Consider the following 15,613-nt stretch of genomic DNA (forward strand, 5'->3'; position numbering starts at 1 on the left):
TGGCGGCAAACTGTACGTTACAATGTGAATGCTTTTTGTGTGCAAAAAAGGGGGAAATTCCGTTCATTTTTTGGTTTAATGCCAGTGTTAACAAACGAACGGTACTAAAAAATGACTGTACAAATATATGCGCAGCATAAACTTTTATTTTTAACAGTTTATATTTCTGAAAAGCCGTTATTTTGAAAACCGTGTGAAAGTGAAATCGTGTAAATAAAGTACCGTGTAAATCGGGGGATAGGTGTACACGCTGATTGGCTGATGATGAACAATTTCGAAAACCAATCAGCGTGTCTAATTATGTCGCCAACGCCCTTCCAGTGCACCCTAAGCACGCTTTTTCTTGGAAGGGTGGGAGATGGTCGCGGTGGAGATGGGCAAAATCGGCAACCGTAAGGATTTCCGTCGGGTGACTCATCGGTTCTCAAAAAAATGCACCCTTCGGAAACTCGCGGTTTGTGGCATGTTCTTAAGCTATTGAGCGCGAGAAAGCATGAATATTTTAAAAGGTAACAGAACAATTTGCATCTTCGAATCTTCTAACGAAGGAGCCTGCCTTCCATCGTCTAATACTGGCCTGCCCAAAGTATACCTTCCACCGCAACAAGTACAAACTGGAACCCTCTCTTTAAGGAAATCTGGCTTCGTCTTGGCTTCGTCAAAGAAACAAAACTAACCGACAAAATGTAGCGAAATCTCGTAGTTGATGCGACGAAAAACAAGAAAAAAAAAATATGAACTTGGACACATGCAAGTAACAAAGGAAAAATTCGAAACTCAAGAATAATTGTATTTTTCTGTCGTGCCGTTAATCATGCCTGTGAAGCCCTAACAAAATTTTCTAAGAGAATCTGGAGGACAAAAAGTGTCCCTTTTAGGATTGATTAGCGAAATTTTGGATCCTGAAGAGTTTCGAGTCTCCAGGATTTCATCTAAATACGCACATCGTTATTTTTCCTTTTTAATTTCGAGGTCTTTGAAGAGTACTTTCTACGTGAACGTAGTGGATTTATCTTCATGATTTTATACCCAGGTAACCCAGGTAAATTACGCGCCCTTGCATCGAAGGATCGAAACAGTTTGCGTTCGTCATTCGTTGAGGACGCGTATCGATCCGGTTCGAACCGGCCAATTTCGCGGCCAGTCGAAACAGTCAGTCATAATTTTCGCGGACGTTTAATCAACCCCTTGTTCACCCAGCCCCACCCCTCATACTCTTCTCTCTCTCTGTGTATGCCCTCGTAATTCATAGCCGAAGCTATTTACTTTTACGTCCGTCCTCTTCTTTCGAACTAGTTCGATCCTCCCACCCCTTTTCTCGATATTTCATGCTCGATAAATCGTCAACACGTTTCGATGCCTCAGCTTCCAATACGAATTTTTACAGATTTTTTCGAATTTCGACACATCTGCGTCGTCCTTTTGTTTTTTCGAACACGTCTACAGTGGATTTTTGGGGGATTTACTAGGGTTCTTTGGATGTTGACAGGCTTGGTGTTGATGGAGAATGAAGATTAGGGGCGAGGAGTAGCGTGGACTGATGGAAACGGTGATTTTTTGGATAAATAAGATTCTACGGGAGCTGGGATGTCTTCTAAAATGATTGTGTACCTTGAAACCCTAACTACTAATGCTTCAGAAGAAGATCCAATTGTTGTTCTCACTATCGATACCTAGAAACCCCGATCACACCCTAATCTGACTTTCCGAATCCTAGTATCTCATCCTCCCAGCAATCTGCTGCTGCTGCAGCTTAGAATATAGCCTGTACTGTCGTAATTATTAGTCTAAAAAATGTTTCAAGTGTTATTTTCACCACAAGGGCTTAAAGACTGTAATCAGACAGGAATTGTTGATCTTTCAGACGGTGTGAAAACTGACGTGTCCCATGAAGTCGACGGACGACGGCGCCAGAGTAGGGGAGCGATTGTCGCCAGTGAGCATCGACACGGGATCGAGCCATAATCGAAGCTCCAGGTGAATCGAAGTCCAGCTACGCTCTCCCAGACGCTCCTCCTGTCGTGCCACCATGTACAAGATCCTTCGTCGCGGTTCCAGCCGCGTGTTCGTCGTCTGCGCGGTTCTGTTGACGCTGTTGCTGTGTCTCTACTATGTGAACCAGGCTCAGGCGCCATCCACTGGGCCATCAGCGGGGATTCTGAACGAGGAGCTCAGGTACGACCGAGGTCTGACCTCGATCACGCCGGACTACGTCGAGTCCCCGGACGCCAAGGTCTCCCTGGATACCTGTCCCATCATTGTGCCCAGGAACGTGGACATCGACACGCAGCAGGAGTTCGAGAAGTTCGACTTCCAGGTCAGTTATCTTCGGAAATCGATGTTTCCACAGATCTAAAGAATTTCCAGGTAAAATGAAGGGAACACACCTTAGAATGTGGATTGTCGGCCTTGTTTCTCGAGGAACAAGTGCTTTTTGGCTATTTATCTCCTTCGCTGCGGCAGAATTTAATGCGTGACGTGGGTGAATGACGGTAAATTTTTAACCACGACCGCAAAATTTGTTATTTCGGCCGTATTTTAAAATTCGGTTTATTAAATAGAGAACAGGATTTAACAGTTTTCTAGGGCTGACAATTTTTTGGATGCTCCAAGTTGGATGAAACTGGGGTGTGATGCTCTCGGAAGCTTACTTTTTAGGAGAGTAAACTTTTTAACGGACTTAGACGCTCTAATTTCGATGAAAAATAGGATTGAACACCTTTTAAGACTAAATTTTTAAGCTCTTGGATCCTGCAGAGGTTGAATAGACGATGCAGGTTCTTCGTAGTCTTTGGACGTCAATGTGGGTGTCCCTTTGGGATCTCAGAATCCCTTTTTACCTCGAAAGGTCGAAGAATTAGAGGCAGAAACGACTTGCACGGTTTAGACAGAGCAATTAGCAGGTGAACCAAGGGGCTTTCAATTAATCCTGTCACCGCTATCGGCGAATATTTATGTTCCCAAGGCTGGAATGATTCAGGGATAGCGCGCAAATCCGGTCGTTTTAAAAGTACCGCGTCATTAGCCGGCGAAACTTTCCTTTCTTCGCTCCCTGGGGAGTCTACGGACTTTGCTGATTTAATAGGCGACCCCCGTAATAAGGAATTTTTTCCCCCATTCCCATCTCCGTCCGGACCATTGAATCGAAAATAATTTAGCAGTTTGTCTCGTGCTTCTAAATTCCCACTCTGTCCTAGAAAGTTCCAAAGTCTTCGCGAGAATTCGCCAACTTCCTACCCTGCCTTCGAATTGGATCAGTATAGCGCGTATCCGCCCCTATGCGATAAATTAATATCCTGAAAAATTGACCGGGGAAAGTGAAAATCCCCGAAATGCACTCTTAGACTTGCATTTTAATGTTTAAATTTTAGATGATTCGTTCGGCAATTTCCAGCGATTTGGGTCATTCTGACCTCCAGTCACGTCAGTTCAGCGTTTCATGTTGAAAAAGAAATGATCATTCCAATAAAGCAGTTTATGGTGGATGTATTATTTAACCAGTCGTGTTACTCGTCGTTTTCACTCTCAGAGTGATCTTCGGTTATATCACTCTGCGTAGCAGCAACGATACTCGGAATTTTTCCTTCTCGAAGGTGATCAGTAGTTCTGAATACGCTTGACATAATCGTGTCGGTCCAGAGGCAAAGAAGTTCCAATCAACCAATAACCATCGACGACACGGTTGAATAAGCCTCCGGAATCATCGATTCTAGCATCAGGTCGAAACGTTCCGCCGAATTAAACTGTTAAGCAGATAATTCCAATTAATCCCTTGCTCAGACCGGAAGTCTTAGTTGAGATACAATTGCCTCCAATTGCGGAAGGCAGTTCGGTGACGAAATAATGTCACTGTTCGAGGTAAACGAACCTGACCAATTCAGTTGCATTATACTTTTAAATTCTGCGTTTATCCAGTGAAAAGTCGGAATAACCTAACTTACGAACGATCCGAGAAACTGGAATATTGGTGTATCATGGAGTACGATCGCGTGTAATATACAGGATTCCCATTGGCCAGGGTAATATTTGGGATAATAGGGAGGCGCGTGTGCCTCCCCTCTCTGAATCGTTCATGAGCGGCTTATTGCGACTTTGAGTGCTTGGAATACCGTTCCCGGGATAATTATCGAGACACGTTTGAAGTTTCGATCCGCCATATCGTCACAGCCCGCCATTTCGAATTCTGAGTGTGTCTGCAAGTGACAAATTCGGTGTCTCTCTGTTTCTGATTGGATGAGATCTGTTTCGCTGCTGCTTGAACGCGGACTGACACGACCGAACGTTATATCCAGTGTATTTCGATTTATTATGAATTTTCGTAGACTTATTGACTTATGGGGAAAAAATGAATTTCTACTTCTGCAACTTTTCAAACGCTCTGTACACTTATTAAACGAACGATGATCATTTGTACGTTGTGTGACTTCAGAAATTTGGCTTTATTCCCGTGTAAATGTTTTTTTTTTTTTTTAAGTAGCTTCAAGACAACATTGTTTGACATGTGATTTTTGAAACATCCGGTATACCAGTGAAATGCAAGTCATTTTCGAATCACCCACTGTGTTCCTGAATTTTTCCTTCTCTGACAGATATGCACATACTGAAGTTTCTCAGCTAGATCGAAGTCCCAGGTGACAACTTTTGAAACAAACTGTACATGGATAATTTCTAATTTTTAAACGACACAGCTTGCAAATCTTTCCCTCTTGTAAACTAGCATGTGTTGAAGATAATCGTCAGAATGAATGTTCATACTGACACAATTTTTGCAACGTCCTGTACACTCGGGAAAACCGATGAAAATTCGGCGGGAGCGCAACTGCGAACCCGTCACCGATGAACATTCGATAAATTGAATTATCGTTCACGGAAAGTTTATGCCGGACGGTGATCAAATCGAGCGGCTTTAATTAATATGTTCGTTCCTCGATAATAATCACCGGGTTGGAAACGATTTCGACGAGCATCGGCGCCAAGTAGAGTGCACTTTACGCGAGATTGAGCGGGCAGCGATCACGATGGTGTTGATCACGAGTCCTCGAAACGTGCAGTTGCGTTAATGACGTGTTCTTCCCCCCCGGCTTCGATAGTTTCGATACTTTGCTCTCTTGAAATCGAAACATACACACGGAAACGCGAATTCTCGAGCGAGGATATCGAAACGAAGGATTCGCGAATAATTGAGAAACGGTAATTTCGGCGAATTCTCGAGAATAGTCACAGACTAATCTAAGCTGGAAGTTTAGTACCAGGGGGAAAATTGTTTGTAACGTTCGAAATAATTGTCACCGTTAGACGGCCGGGGAAAAAACCGTTAAGCAGCATGATCTTATCCAGCACGGCGAAAAGAGCGAGGACAAAGACCGGCTAATGTGCAGCCGCGTGTAATCAACATGATTTCCGTCCGTAGACTGTAGAAAAAAAGCCGTGAGCCGGTCGATTGTTCACGTGTGCAACGGAAAACTCGAAATATTTCGCGATTGTTCGCGGCACGCATGCTATCTGGAAATTTTCATGACAATACCCGCTCGCTGCTGGCCGAGATTCCTCTAGCCTGCAGCCATTCCTCCCGTTCTTCGAAAGGAGCGTTAATTCCCCTCTCGTTGTCTCGTGCACACGCCATTTTTCCGTCCTATGATCGCGTACTCGCAAACAATATCGAGAAACGGCGAGAAACAACGTGATAGCCTGGCTGGAAACGCGGATAAACGAGGTCTGCGAAAAGCTGAGTGGAAAAGGGTCGTGTTTTGTACAGTTCAAGAGGTTAATAACGTGTATCTGACAAGATTTCTCTGGCGAAAGATGAAATCGACGAGGTTGCGTTTGTTCGTTGGTGTATTCGTGGACGAGTAATGGAAATCTCGAGGCTGACACTTCGGAAAGACACTTGGATGGTTTCACGGTGATTTAAGTTGTCTCAAAAATAGGCCATTGCTGCAAGAAATTTTCGTGATTATTGATTTTCTCATCTCGACACGCCCTGTTTATTCTATACAACAATACTCCCGCCAGATACATGACAAGCCTAACCTGACCCTTTTCGATTCGCCCTGTAAAACGGATAAAACACAACGAAGTTGAATTTCAACGATGGACACACCACGCTGTACAATAAAATCGAAATCAAATGTACTGCTATGCCGCGGCAAAGAGAGAAGAATGTTTTCTTGGTGTGCAACAGTAGTTTTACTACTAGAGGACGTTTTCACTATGACGTGCGCGGGTCGAGGTGAAACTAACTATTAACTAAAATGTGCGGGGACGCTGTCCTTTATGCCTTCGTTTTCCCTGGAGTTCGGCCCTATCGGTGAATAAGCCGTTCGAAGGACCCTCCTGGTGCGTCGGATCTTGTGACTAGTTCTACGAGTGTCACTATCCTAACGGTACGTCATTCACGGTCATTCTTCCATCGTGAAATTCAACGAACCAACTTTTGAAGCGTCCTGTAGGGTCTTTATTATCGATTTCGATCGAAGCACAACGGGAATCTTCAGGGACAAAGAAAGGAACGTCATGTTGCCATCGTCTCGGATTCGATCTTCAATCGTCTCCCTCGAAGTTTACTTTTGAATCGTCCTGTAGAATCGTGGAAACGCCGAACCAGACGACAGTATATTTCACGGCCGAAAATTCGTTTTTCTCGCTCGGTCGGCGAGGCATCGAGCGTCGCGTGTCGCCGAGGGTGGCTCGCCGTCCACGAGGTGGGGGAGGGTGGGCGAAGGCGCAGGGCCTCGCAATTTAGGACTCTTCCCCCTCTGCCTCATCCCTCACCCCGCCTACCCTTCTTCATCCCTGCTGTACACCAGCAGACTACATTTCGCAATTTGCTTAAGCAAACCTTTCCAGAAATTCATATCCGTCGCTCGTCTTCTTCGAGGCTCCCTCGACTTCCCCCCCCAATCCCTGTAATACTCAAGCCAGAAATCTCGTCCCCTCTCTCTACCCGTGTCCGACTTATTCGCCCCAGGGCCAATTACTTTTGGATTTTCCAGGCTACCTGCGCGGCGCCGCCGCCTTTTAAATCTTCATGTTTGGATTATCACGGTATTGCTCGCGATCTGATGAAAATTTGTCAAGGTCACGTGACCTTGGTACCGTTTGAGGTTCAGTTAGTTCGAACGGAAGTATAGCGTAGAGTTCGAATTTTCCGCTTCTTTTTTTCTCCCTTTTTGATTTATTCGTCTGTTTTGCAAACGCAGATCCCGTTCATTTTGTTCCCTGTCAAAGGTAACCACACTAGTTAGTATGATCCTTTGTCTCCCAAAGGACCGCGCTCCACTTCTCTTAGGCTACCCCATAACGAACAGTCGACCCAGAAACCCCGTAATAAACAATTAATCTCGGGACCTTTGATGCACGACGTTCCGCAAACTCGCCGAATTTCCAGGCATAATTCCACAAAGAATCCACCTGCCGCTAGGAGACGCGAGAAAATGACAGAATTGTGTAGGTTCGGCATTCTTGTGAAGACGGAACGACATAACCTCTTCGATCGTACGTATCCGCAAATTCGTATCGTAGACTTAACGTAACGTAATTTTATTGTAAATTTACCAACTTTGCGTAATTTCTCTCAGAGTTGAATTTGCCGAAGGGAAAAAAATATGGAAATATTTCTTCCGAATTTAAACGATTCATCTTGGTCGAAGAGGTTAGGATGCATCCCTCCGATGGGTAGCTCGCGATTGCGGATTCGATTTTCACGCGAATCGGCTCCCAATCGAATTTCTAATCCGATCCCTCGTTGGGAATACGTTTGTTTCCCCCTTCGGGTCTAACGCCGTCAGAATTTCCAATAGGAGAAACCGATCCTCCGTCCAGGCTCCTTATGGCGATGAAATTGAAGTGGTGGGCGTGTCCAGATCCCTTGAAATATAAATAATACCCCCTCGTGGATCGAATTTCCACGGATGGGGCCTGTCCCTCTCGCCTTTCTCACTGAACCTGCCTTCAGCTCTTGTTTCGTAACTTGCTTGAGGTTAGCTCGGAGAATAATGACCGACTTTCCTCCATTATTCCTCTGCGCTTGTCTGGAATTGACCGGTAAACATTGTCGGCGAGCAAAATTTACTCCTCGGAAAGTCTTCGTATACCTACCCTCATTCCAGCCTTAAACAACCTATGCAATTGGGCACTTTTCATTGGAGATTGGTAGAAAATGGTTATTTTCGGCTCCGCTTGGAAAAGTTAGAAAAAAGAGAGTAAACGTAGAAAAGTGACAGATATCACGTTTTGTCTTCATCTTCCTCAGATACCGATCCATCTTCAAAATAATTCTAGCGCAAATCTGCGAGTAAATCAATTGAAGATTGGAATCGAACAAAATCGAAATACCGTTAGATCGTTTGTCGATATTTTTCACATTTTCCACGTCATATTTCCGATTACAACATTTTTCATTGTTCAGGAGGCACTCTCGAAACGTCCAGCGTGTAATTTTTCGTTTTCAAACTGGACGAAAAATGGCCACTTTCTACCCATCCTCTCTTTTAGCCAGACAAAAATCTTGCGGAATCATTTATGAGCGATCAACCGAGATTTCAGCGAGTAAATATTTTCATCCCCGGGCGTAATGGCAATTATGCGTCGACACGGGGGAGCATCTTGTCGTGGATCATATTTTTTCAGAAGCGGACGGGGTAGGAAAGGTTGGCGGTCGATTACATCGCGAGCAAATCCGATAACGAAGTCCTTTCCCCCACGGGGGATTACAGGGAGAAACGCTCGGCTACCTTTTGTGCCGTCGGGAGAAGAAGAGAGCTTAAGGGCCGCCAATCGCGCATGGGTTTACTTATTCTTCACGCTCGATGAAACTGTTCCGCCTGGGCGGATGCGTTTTCATCAGCTTCCTCTGTCTCCCTTACCAATCTGTAGATCGAACCGCTATCAGTTCTCTTTTTATTCGAATCAGGTTAACATCGTCGATAAAGCAGAGTTCTTCGTTGTCCTCGTGGTGACGGATCTAGGTAGGCCTCTGGTCTATGGCTAATATGGCGACAGGCCGTTTCAGGATGCCGCTAGTGAGAGTCAAACGAATCCCGTACTTAATTTCGGAGGAATTTGAACGGGGAAAAATTGCGAATGGTGAATTTTTCCGAGAAACTCGTTGAATAAACGATTCAGATGTTGAACCATGGCAAATAAAGAAGGGAAACAAAGCGATATCCTTCATGGAGGCACAAACGGTACGTTAATTGTATCGCCAGTGGCGGTCGCGATGAAATTACGAGCAAGGAGATTTCTCTTTTGCCGGATTAAACCGGCTTTAAAAGGATTACCCGTGTTTTCGAGCCGTCTCGATCCTTTTATTCAGCCACGAAAAAGGCCAGTGTCCTTTGAGCACGTCTCTGGCAAGCGCATGCACGTGCCACTGTCGAAAATTTTCCAAAAACTTCTTCCTTTAATCCAATTGGAAAAACGTGCGACCCAGTTTCTCCGCGTTTCACAACGAAATTCCCCTGTGGACTGTTTAATGCTGATCTCCACTGTGAAGAACCAGCTGGTCTAGATGATTCTAGACCCGTAACTCTAGTTCAGAAATAGAGAAAAAAATTTGTTAATCTCGTTAAATTTGATTTGTTGGGAAATTTTGTTAAATTCTTAGCATCTCGAAGAATATACATGTACATTTAATTAACCAGCCAATTCGTCTACGATAAAGGGTCGCCTAACCCAGAAACAAAGGAAATAAAATTTCCACTTGAACAGTTTCCATTCCTGGAGTTTACTTAAAAATTGCTCGATCGAAGCGACGTGACAGGAAGAATCTGCAGGGTGTGGGCAGTGGAATAAGGGAAGAAGCGCGAGCAACCGGAGGAGAGTAATCCCGGAAATGCCTTTGCAAATCAGAGCGAGAGCGCACCTCTTATTTCTGTCAGCTCGAACAACCATCCACTTTTCCCTCGGTCCCGTTGTCTCTCTTCCTCTTCAGACCGAGCTAGGGTGAGGATCTCGATTCCTCTAGAAGGAGGAGGAGGAACAGGAGGAGAAGGAAGAGGAAGCCCGAGAAGCAGCCAGAGGAGGTGGAGAAATAAAAAGAAAGAAGGAGGAGGTGGAAGGAAGAGGCACTCGAGCCACGATGCCCTTTATGCGAGCGTATATAAAATACATAAGGGCTCTCCCGGCTGAAGCTGCACGAAGAAGAGGGTTTACGCTGCAATTGGAGGACTTCGAAAACGGCGCTGCGTCAACGGGGACCTTTTCTACCGTTGGAAAATGCGATTCCATGGATTTCGAGAAATCAGAACTCTCTGTTACATGGGATTTGTGCATTGTTCCTCATAAATGAGGATGACGAGCGACCTCTATCTATCGGTGGGAGATCTTAATGCTTCCCTGAGTTTCCTCCTAATCCATTTCTATTCTTCGAAGATCTTCTGTCTCGCGTGTTGTGGCCTGGATAATTATTTCGGTACACTGATTATTGTTGCCTCAAGGCAACATATTCTCCCTTCTTGCTCCTCTTGTACGGTTCTGGAATTACGGGCAGAAATCGCGAGATACAGCGATGAAAATTTATTTAGTGTTCTCGGTATAGAGAGCTGAGACCTGGTTGGAACTGGGCCTAGATCTTCCGAAGACTTCACGTGTAGGTTAGTTGCACCCTAGACTAAGAACTGGTTCGCTCTAGCTCCACTCTCTAGGATTACAAAACATTCGAACTAGCTACGGACTCGAGGAATGGCTTCAGTGAAGAGTCAGGCTAACATCTAGCCGAGTCTAGGTTAAGCAGAGGTTAGATCACAAGCCTGTAAGAGTCCTATAGAGACTTCAGCTTGAACCGAATCGTGATTAAGCGTAGCGAGAGGTCATACCAGGTCTGGACTGGGTCGAAAGCACCGTTTCACCAGTTTCAACGTCACTTTAAGGCTACGTCACCATAAGTGCACCATCAACTTTATGGCCTGCTAACCTCTCAGACAACTGCTGTCTCCATTTCCACGGTTCCCTGAATATTCAAACTCCGCGGAGAGGTCGGGTATCTTTGGAGACCTGGTGACACCAACAGGTATATTCTCTGGCGATGTCACGAAGCACACTCTACTGGAGACTGTTCAGCCAGACGTAAACGGATGCAGCTGGTATTAACGTAGCTACGGTAGCCGGGGTGAATTAATACGCAAATGTAGTCTTCTAGGACACGGCATTCCACTCTGGCTGGCTGTACACGCTTCTTATTGTTGCTACACTCGAAAGTTTTAAGCGAACAATGAGACGTCCGGGAACAATGGCGGTGCACCGGGGGATCAAAGGAACTGGGCGTGCATTTACCTCATTGTCACGGTGTCACGCGAGCATTCGCGAATAAAGGAGGCCTCTGGCCAACGTTGCTAGAGAGTTTTCTTTACCTGGAACACGGGCTTCGCCCCTTTCTGCAACGTCCGATTGGTGTTACCAAGCAAGCAAGACGATACACAGTTCCTTTCTCGGTTGTAATTAATTGCATCGTTGATTTCGAATTATTGGAATGCTTTTGTGCCTCAAGTTGGACACCGCTGTGCTAGGCTCCAAGCTAGTCGAAGATTTTACAGAAGGAAGCCAACAACTTTTGTCCCTCTAGCGTAGAACTCTTCAACGTTAATTCCAAATTTAGAAAAGATTGGTAACAGATTCGATATCGGTGTGAATTGACAAATGGTCGAAAACACTTTTGTCTAGTAGCGTAGGTTACTTTTAAGTAATCCAGTGATTCCAGTTCTTCGATAGGATGTATCTGCAGTCGACTATCAACCTTCTGGTCACAAAAGCAAGTTTTCCCAAACTTTTATACCTTTGGTCGTTATTGCAGATTATTTTCATGGAATCCAGTGAACTTGGTTCTTCTAAAGGATGGATCTAGATACGTAACTTCCGAAGAACTTGCCTACTGATTGTACCGCAACCAGGTGACTGAAAACACTCGAAATGGAGGAATGTAGTCGGCTTGTAGTACAGTACCCGGAGAGGGAATCCGTCAGAGAGGTTGGGCTAGAGAGGCAGCCCTCTCATTAGCCCGATTAATATTCGGGCTTGACCGAAGGTATGCGGCCTGTCGCCACGCTGCTCGTCCACGGTTATCCGCGTATTGTAATCCTGCCGGATGGAGAGGCTCCAATACCACGGTACCTTGGACCGGCTGAATTAGGACGTTGGTGTCTAATTACACGGCGCTACGACAACGACGATGACGACGAAACTCGGCCCCCTCAAGATGAATTCGCTCGTCGAGTATTGCGTCCACTCCGTGTCCCCTCGACTATTGATCTTCTTTCTTGGAACTCCGGAGGAAAATTTTTGTCAAGTTTTCGAATCTGTGCAATTTCTCATTTTCGAACTACATATCTGTTCTCGTTTCACAACGTGTACCTGCTCTCTGGAAGAGTGTTTTTTCGTACTTAATTTTGATAGTGTGAACCATTAAGAGGAACTGCCCAGATGGTCCTCGATGAATTCGGTAAATTCGAGGTAGTAGCGGAATTACATTCTGCAGAGTGATAAAGCTCGTCCCTGGGCTCCCTTCCAGCAGTTTCCAGCGACAAAAGCGGCGGTGGGCTGGTGGAAGTTGCGAGCTACACAATCTCCGGCATCCCTGTCGCTTGGCTGCACAATAAGGCTGGCCTGGTATCTTCGGACAACGTGGTCCAACTTTTTACGACCGGAACACATCTCGTCCAACCCCTCGTTGATTCGCTTGATCCAGACACCCCATCGTCCTCTTTTTCCTTTTTTTTCTTTGTCTGGACCACGTGAGAGTTCCTCGTTGTCCCAACAGGGACATTATTATCCTGTCTCCATTTTTTTTTCCTTTGCTCAAGACGACGCTGGCGGCAGTGCAGAATTTTTTCGAATTAAATTTTCCATTTTTGCAATCAGGAAAAATTCGCCACGAGAATTGAAGGAGACAAAAGCTTGGAGAATATTTCAAGCTTCCTCGAACTTTTCTTACTTAGCTTTCTCCCATGTATATGTATTTCATTTATTACTTGTCACTCTCTTCGAAGGGCCCGTTCGCAGTTCGAATTTCTCACCTTCGCTGTGACACGCCTGAAAATTGTAACTTTCCATGGTCTTCGTGCACGGCCTATAATCGTCCAATTTCCCCACGAGACACCTCTCACTTGTACCATCCTGATCAATGCCAGGAATATTTACACGCGATGGTAGTTCCAATAGGAGTCAGGCAGGCGAGGAGGGGTGCGCGCAGAGTACAGGCGGAGAGATTTATTTCAGCGGCGAGCATTTGTCGAACGTTATTCCAGAAGATTCCAGGATGAAAGTGAAACGCGATAAGATCCAGCGGGGCTCGAAATAAATTAGCGGATATTCCAGGTTCCGGGGAACCCGAGAACCATTCCCGCCTCCCTCTCTCCCTCTGATTATTTATGACGTCCTTCTTTGCATGACCAACCCAGCAACGCTCGCCTTTTCCCTCCCTTCTGCTCCTTCAGGATCGATTCAGTACATCCGTTCTCTCTGGCAGCTTGCATTCTCTTCCTCAAAGGGAGACGTCGTCTCGTGACGTCATTTTCCCCGTGATCTACAAGCATCCCCAAGCTCTCGAGAACATCCTCTGTCTCCCTCTACTGGCATTGCCGCCTCCGGATCGCTTGCATTCAGCCCCATGACGCGCATACATTTCCCTGCTCGCTGGAGAGAAGCTACGGTCGCTTTGTTCTTGAGTGGACGGACAGGGGGAGAGGGTGATTAGCTGCTGGGATTTGCTTGGAAAAATTCAGGTGGATGGGAGGATTAGGACGAGGGTTTTTGAGGAAGCTGCGAGTCTCCAGTATTGGAAGTGACGTGACCTGAAGAATAATTCCGTCGAAAATTATTTTCTATGTGTTTGATACCGTTTGAACGAAGATTGAATTTAGGCTAGTTTATGTGGATTTTGAGAGTGACGTGGCCTCAGTGTTGGACTAACGCAGTGATGGCGAACCTATGACACGCCAAGACATTTTGGGTGACACGCATCGTTTACGGACGAAACCGAGCAGATCACAAATAATCATCACACAAACAACAACGGTGTCTATCTTCTATCAGCGAGGTTCAGAATCGTTAATTACAAGGTCGTAACGCTCGCAACATTTATGGATATTTCTAGATGTGACACGGCACCCGAGTTAAGCTAGGTTTTTTCCCAATTTTGACATTTATGGATATTCCTAGATGTGACACGGCACCCGAGTTAAGCTAGGTTTTTTCCCAATTTTGACACACCGAGCTCAAAAGGTTCGCCATCACTGGAGTAACGTATGGTATCTTGGAGTTAAAGCAGGTTTATAGACTTACAACCTGGACAAAGTGGAATTTAGGTCTGAGGATTAGGGTAAGACTATCGATAGGCCTATTGGTAACGTAACATTGACTTAATTTGTATCTAAACTAGGTCTAACACCGATCCAACCTGACCTGATCAATTTAACAATGATTCAATCTAGACTTGAAGCAGCTCGACAAAGACGTAGTTCGAATTTACCCTGATCTAATATTATTTTACGATCTCAGATTTAAGTTAGCTCGATGCTGGCTCGGTGTGGTTCCAACCTAACCTCGACCAAGTCCAATTTAACCTTCAAATTTAATTTTCCGACTTTTCCACCGTACCACTTGTGTGCCTTTGAAGAGCCGGTCAGAACGAGGATCGAACAAAGCAATTAATAATAGAGGGAAGTTGGATGGACCGGGGCGTAGATAGAAGAAAGTCCGGGACGTGGTCCAGGAACGGTTTTTCAGGCGCAGCCCGTATAAAACGCGCGATAAGTACAGGCCGCGGTGAAAAGACCGGGGGTGGCTTTGATTCATCGAGGACCACTTCTGCGAACACTTTTTTCTTCTCTTTCTCTTACTCTCCTCCCCCGGTCTGAGCCACGTCTGCCCTCGCCCCTTCGTTTCTCCCTTTTCTCGCGCCCTTTTCTTTCTGTTGGTTGCCTGGCTTCGTTTTGCCATCCCACGTCAGAAGTTCGTCGCGTGAAAAAGCATCTACCTTGGCACCGATTGCGAAACCGTACCTCTACCCGCCTATTTTCCCCTTTATCGAGCCCATTCTGTTATGTGCCGGGTGCAAATTAAGTACGTGTCACTCTGCACCCGTCGAGCCTATTCTTGCATCGAACTCTCCAATTTTTCCGAAATCGCTTCTCCAAACAAATTGACGAATACTGCTTGAATTTGACTTTTTTCACTTTTTTTTTTTTTTTGAGCTAACATAACTTGGAACTTATCTCTTTTCCGAAAGTTCGGTACACGTTTGGAATCTAATCTGTATAAACTTAAACTCCATTCTTCCGCGAAGTGATCAAAATTCTGGAACTTATCCTTACCTTCAATTTCTCTCGAAAGTCAGCAAACTTGTGGAAAATTCCAATCAAGCAATTTCCACGATTCCAAGGTGTACTATTAAACGGAGATGCAGGAACTGATCCCAGACGTTCTGTATTGCCATGGCGGCGCCGTGTGCGTGTCCGTGTGCGCCATGAATTTTCCAATAAGAGCCTCGTCGAAGACGGCCAGCCAGTTTCCCCTGTCGCCGTGGCCCCGGCATATTTCTCTCGTTGCTTTCTCCCGCCACCCTTGTGGAATTTTCTTTCCGCATAGTTCCTGGCCGCCTCACGCGTCAACCGCGATCGTC

The 15,613-nt window shown here is 45.5% G+C and overlaps 1 protein-coding gene across 1 annotated transcript in view; it reads left to right on the forward strand.

Annotated features, from left to right (window-relative positions):
* The window catches only part of LOC108575673 (alpha-mannosidase 2), a 77,280-nt gene that overhangs the window by 2,120 nt on the left and 59,547 nt on the right, over positions 1–15,613 (forward strand). The window contains exon 2 of the mRNA XM_017938532.1: positions 1,865–2,317. Within this exon, the coding sequence (XP_017794021.1) occupies positions 2,030–2,317 (288 nt within the window). The 5' untranslated portion in view covers positions 1,865–2,029. The remainder of the gene's footprint in view (positions 1–1,864; positions 2,318–15,613) is intronic.

The sequence above is a fragment of the Habropoda laboriosa genome, unplaced genomic scaffold, assembly GCF_001263275.1.
Source record: "Habropoda laboriosa isolate 0110345459 unplaced genomic scaffold, ASM126327v1 scaffold295, whole genome shotgun sequence".
NCBI classification, from domain to species: domain Eukaryota; kingdom Metazoa; phylum Arthropoda; class Insecta; order Hymenoptera; family Apidae; genus Habropoda; species Habropoda laboriosa.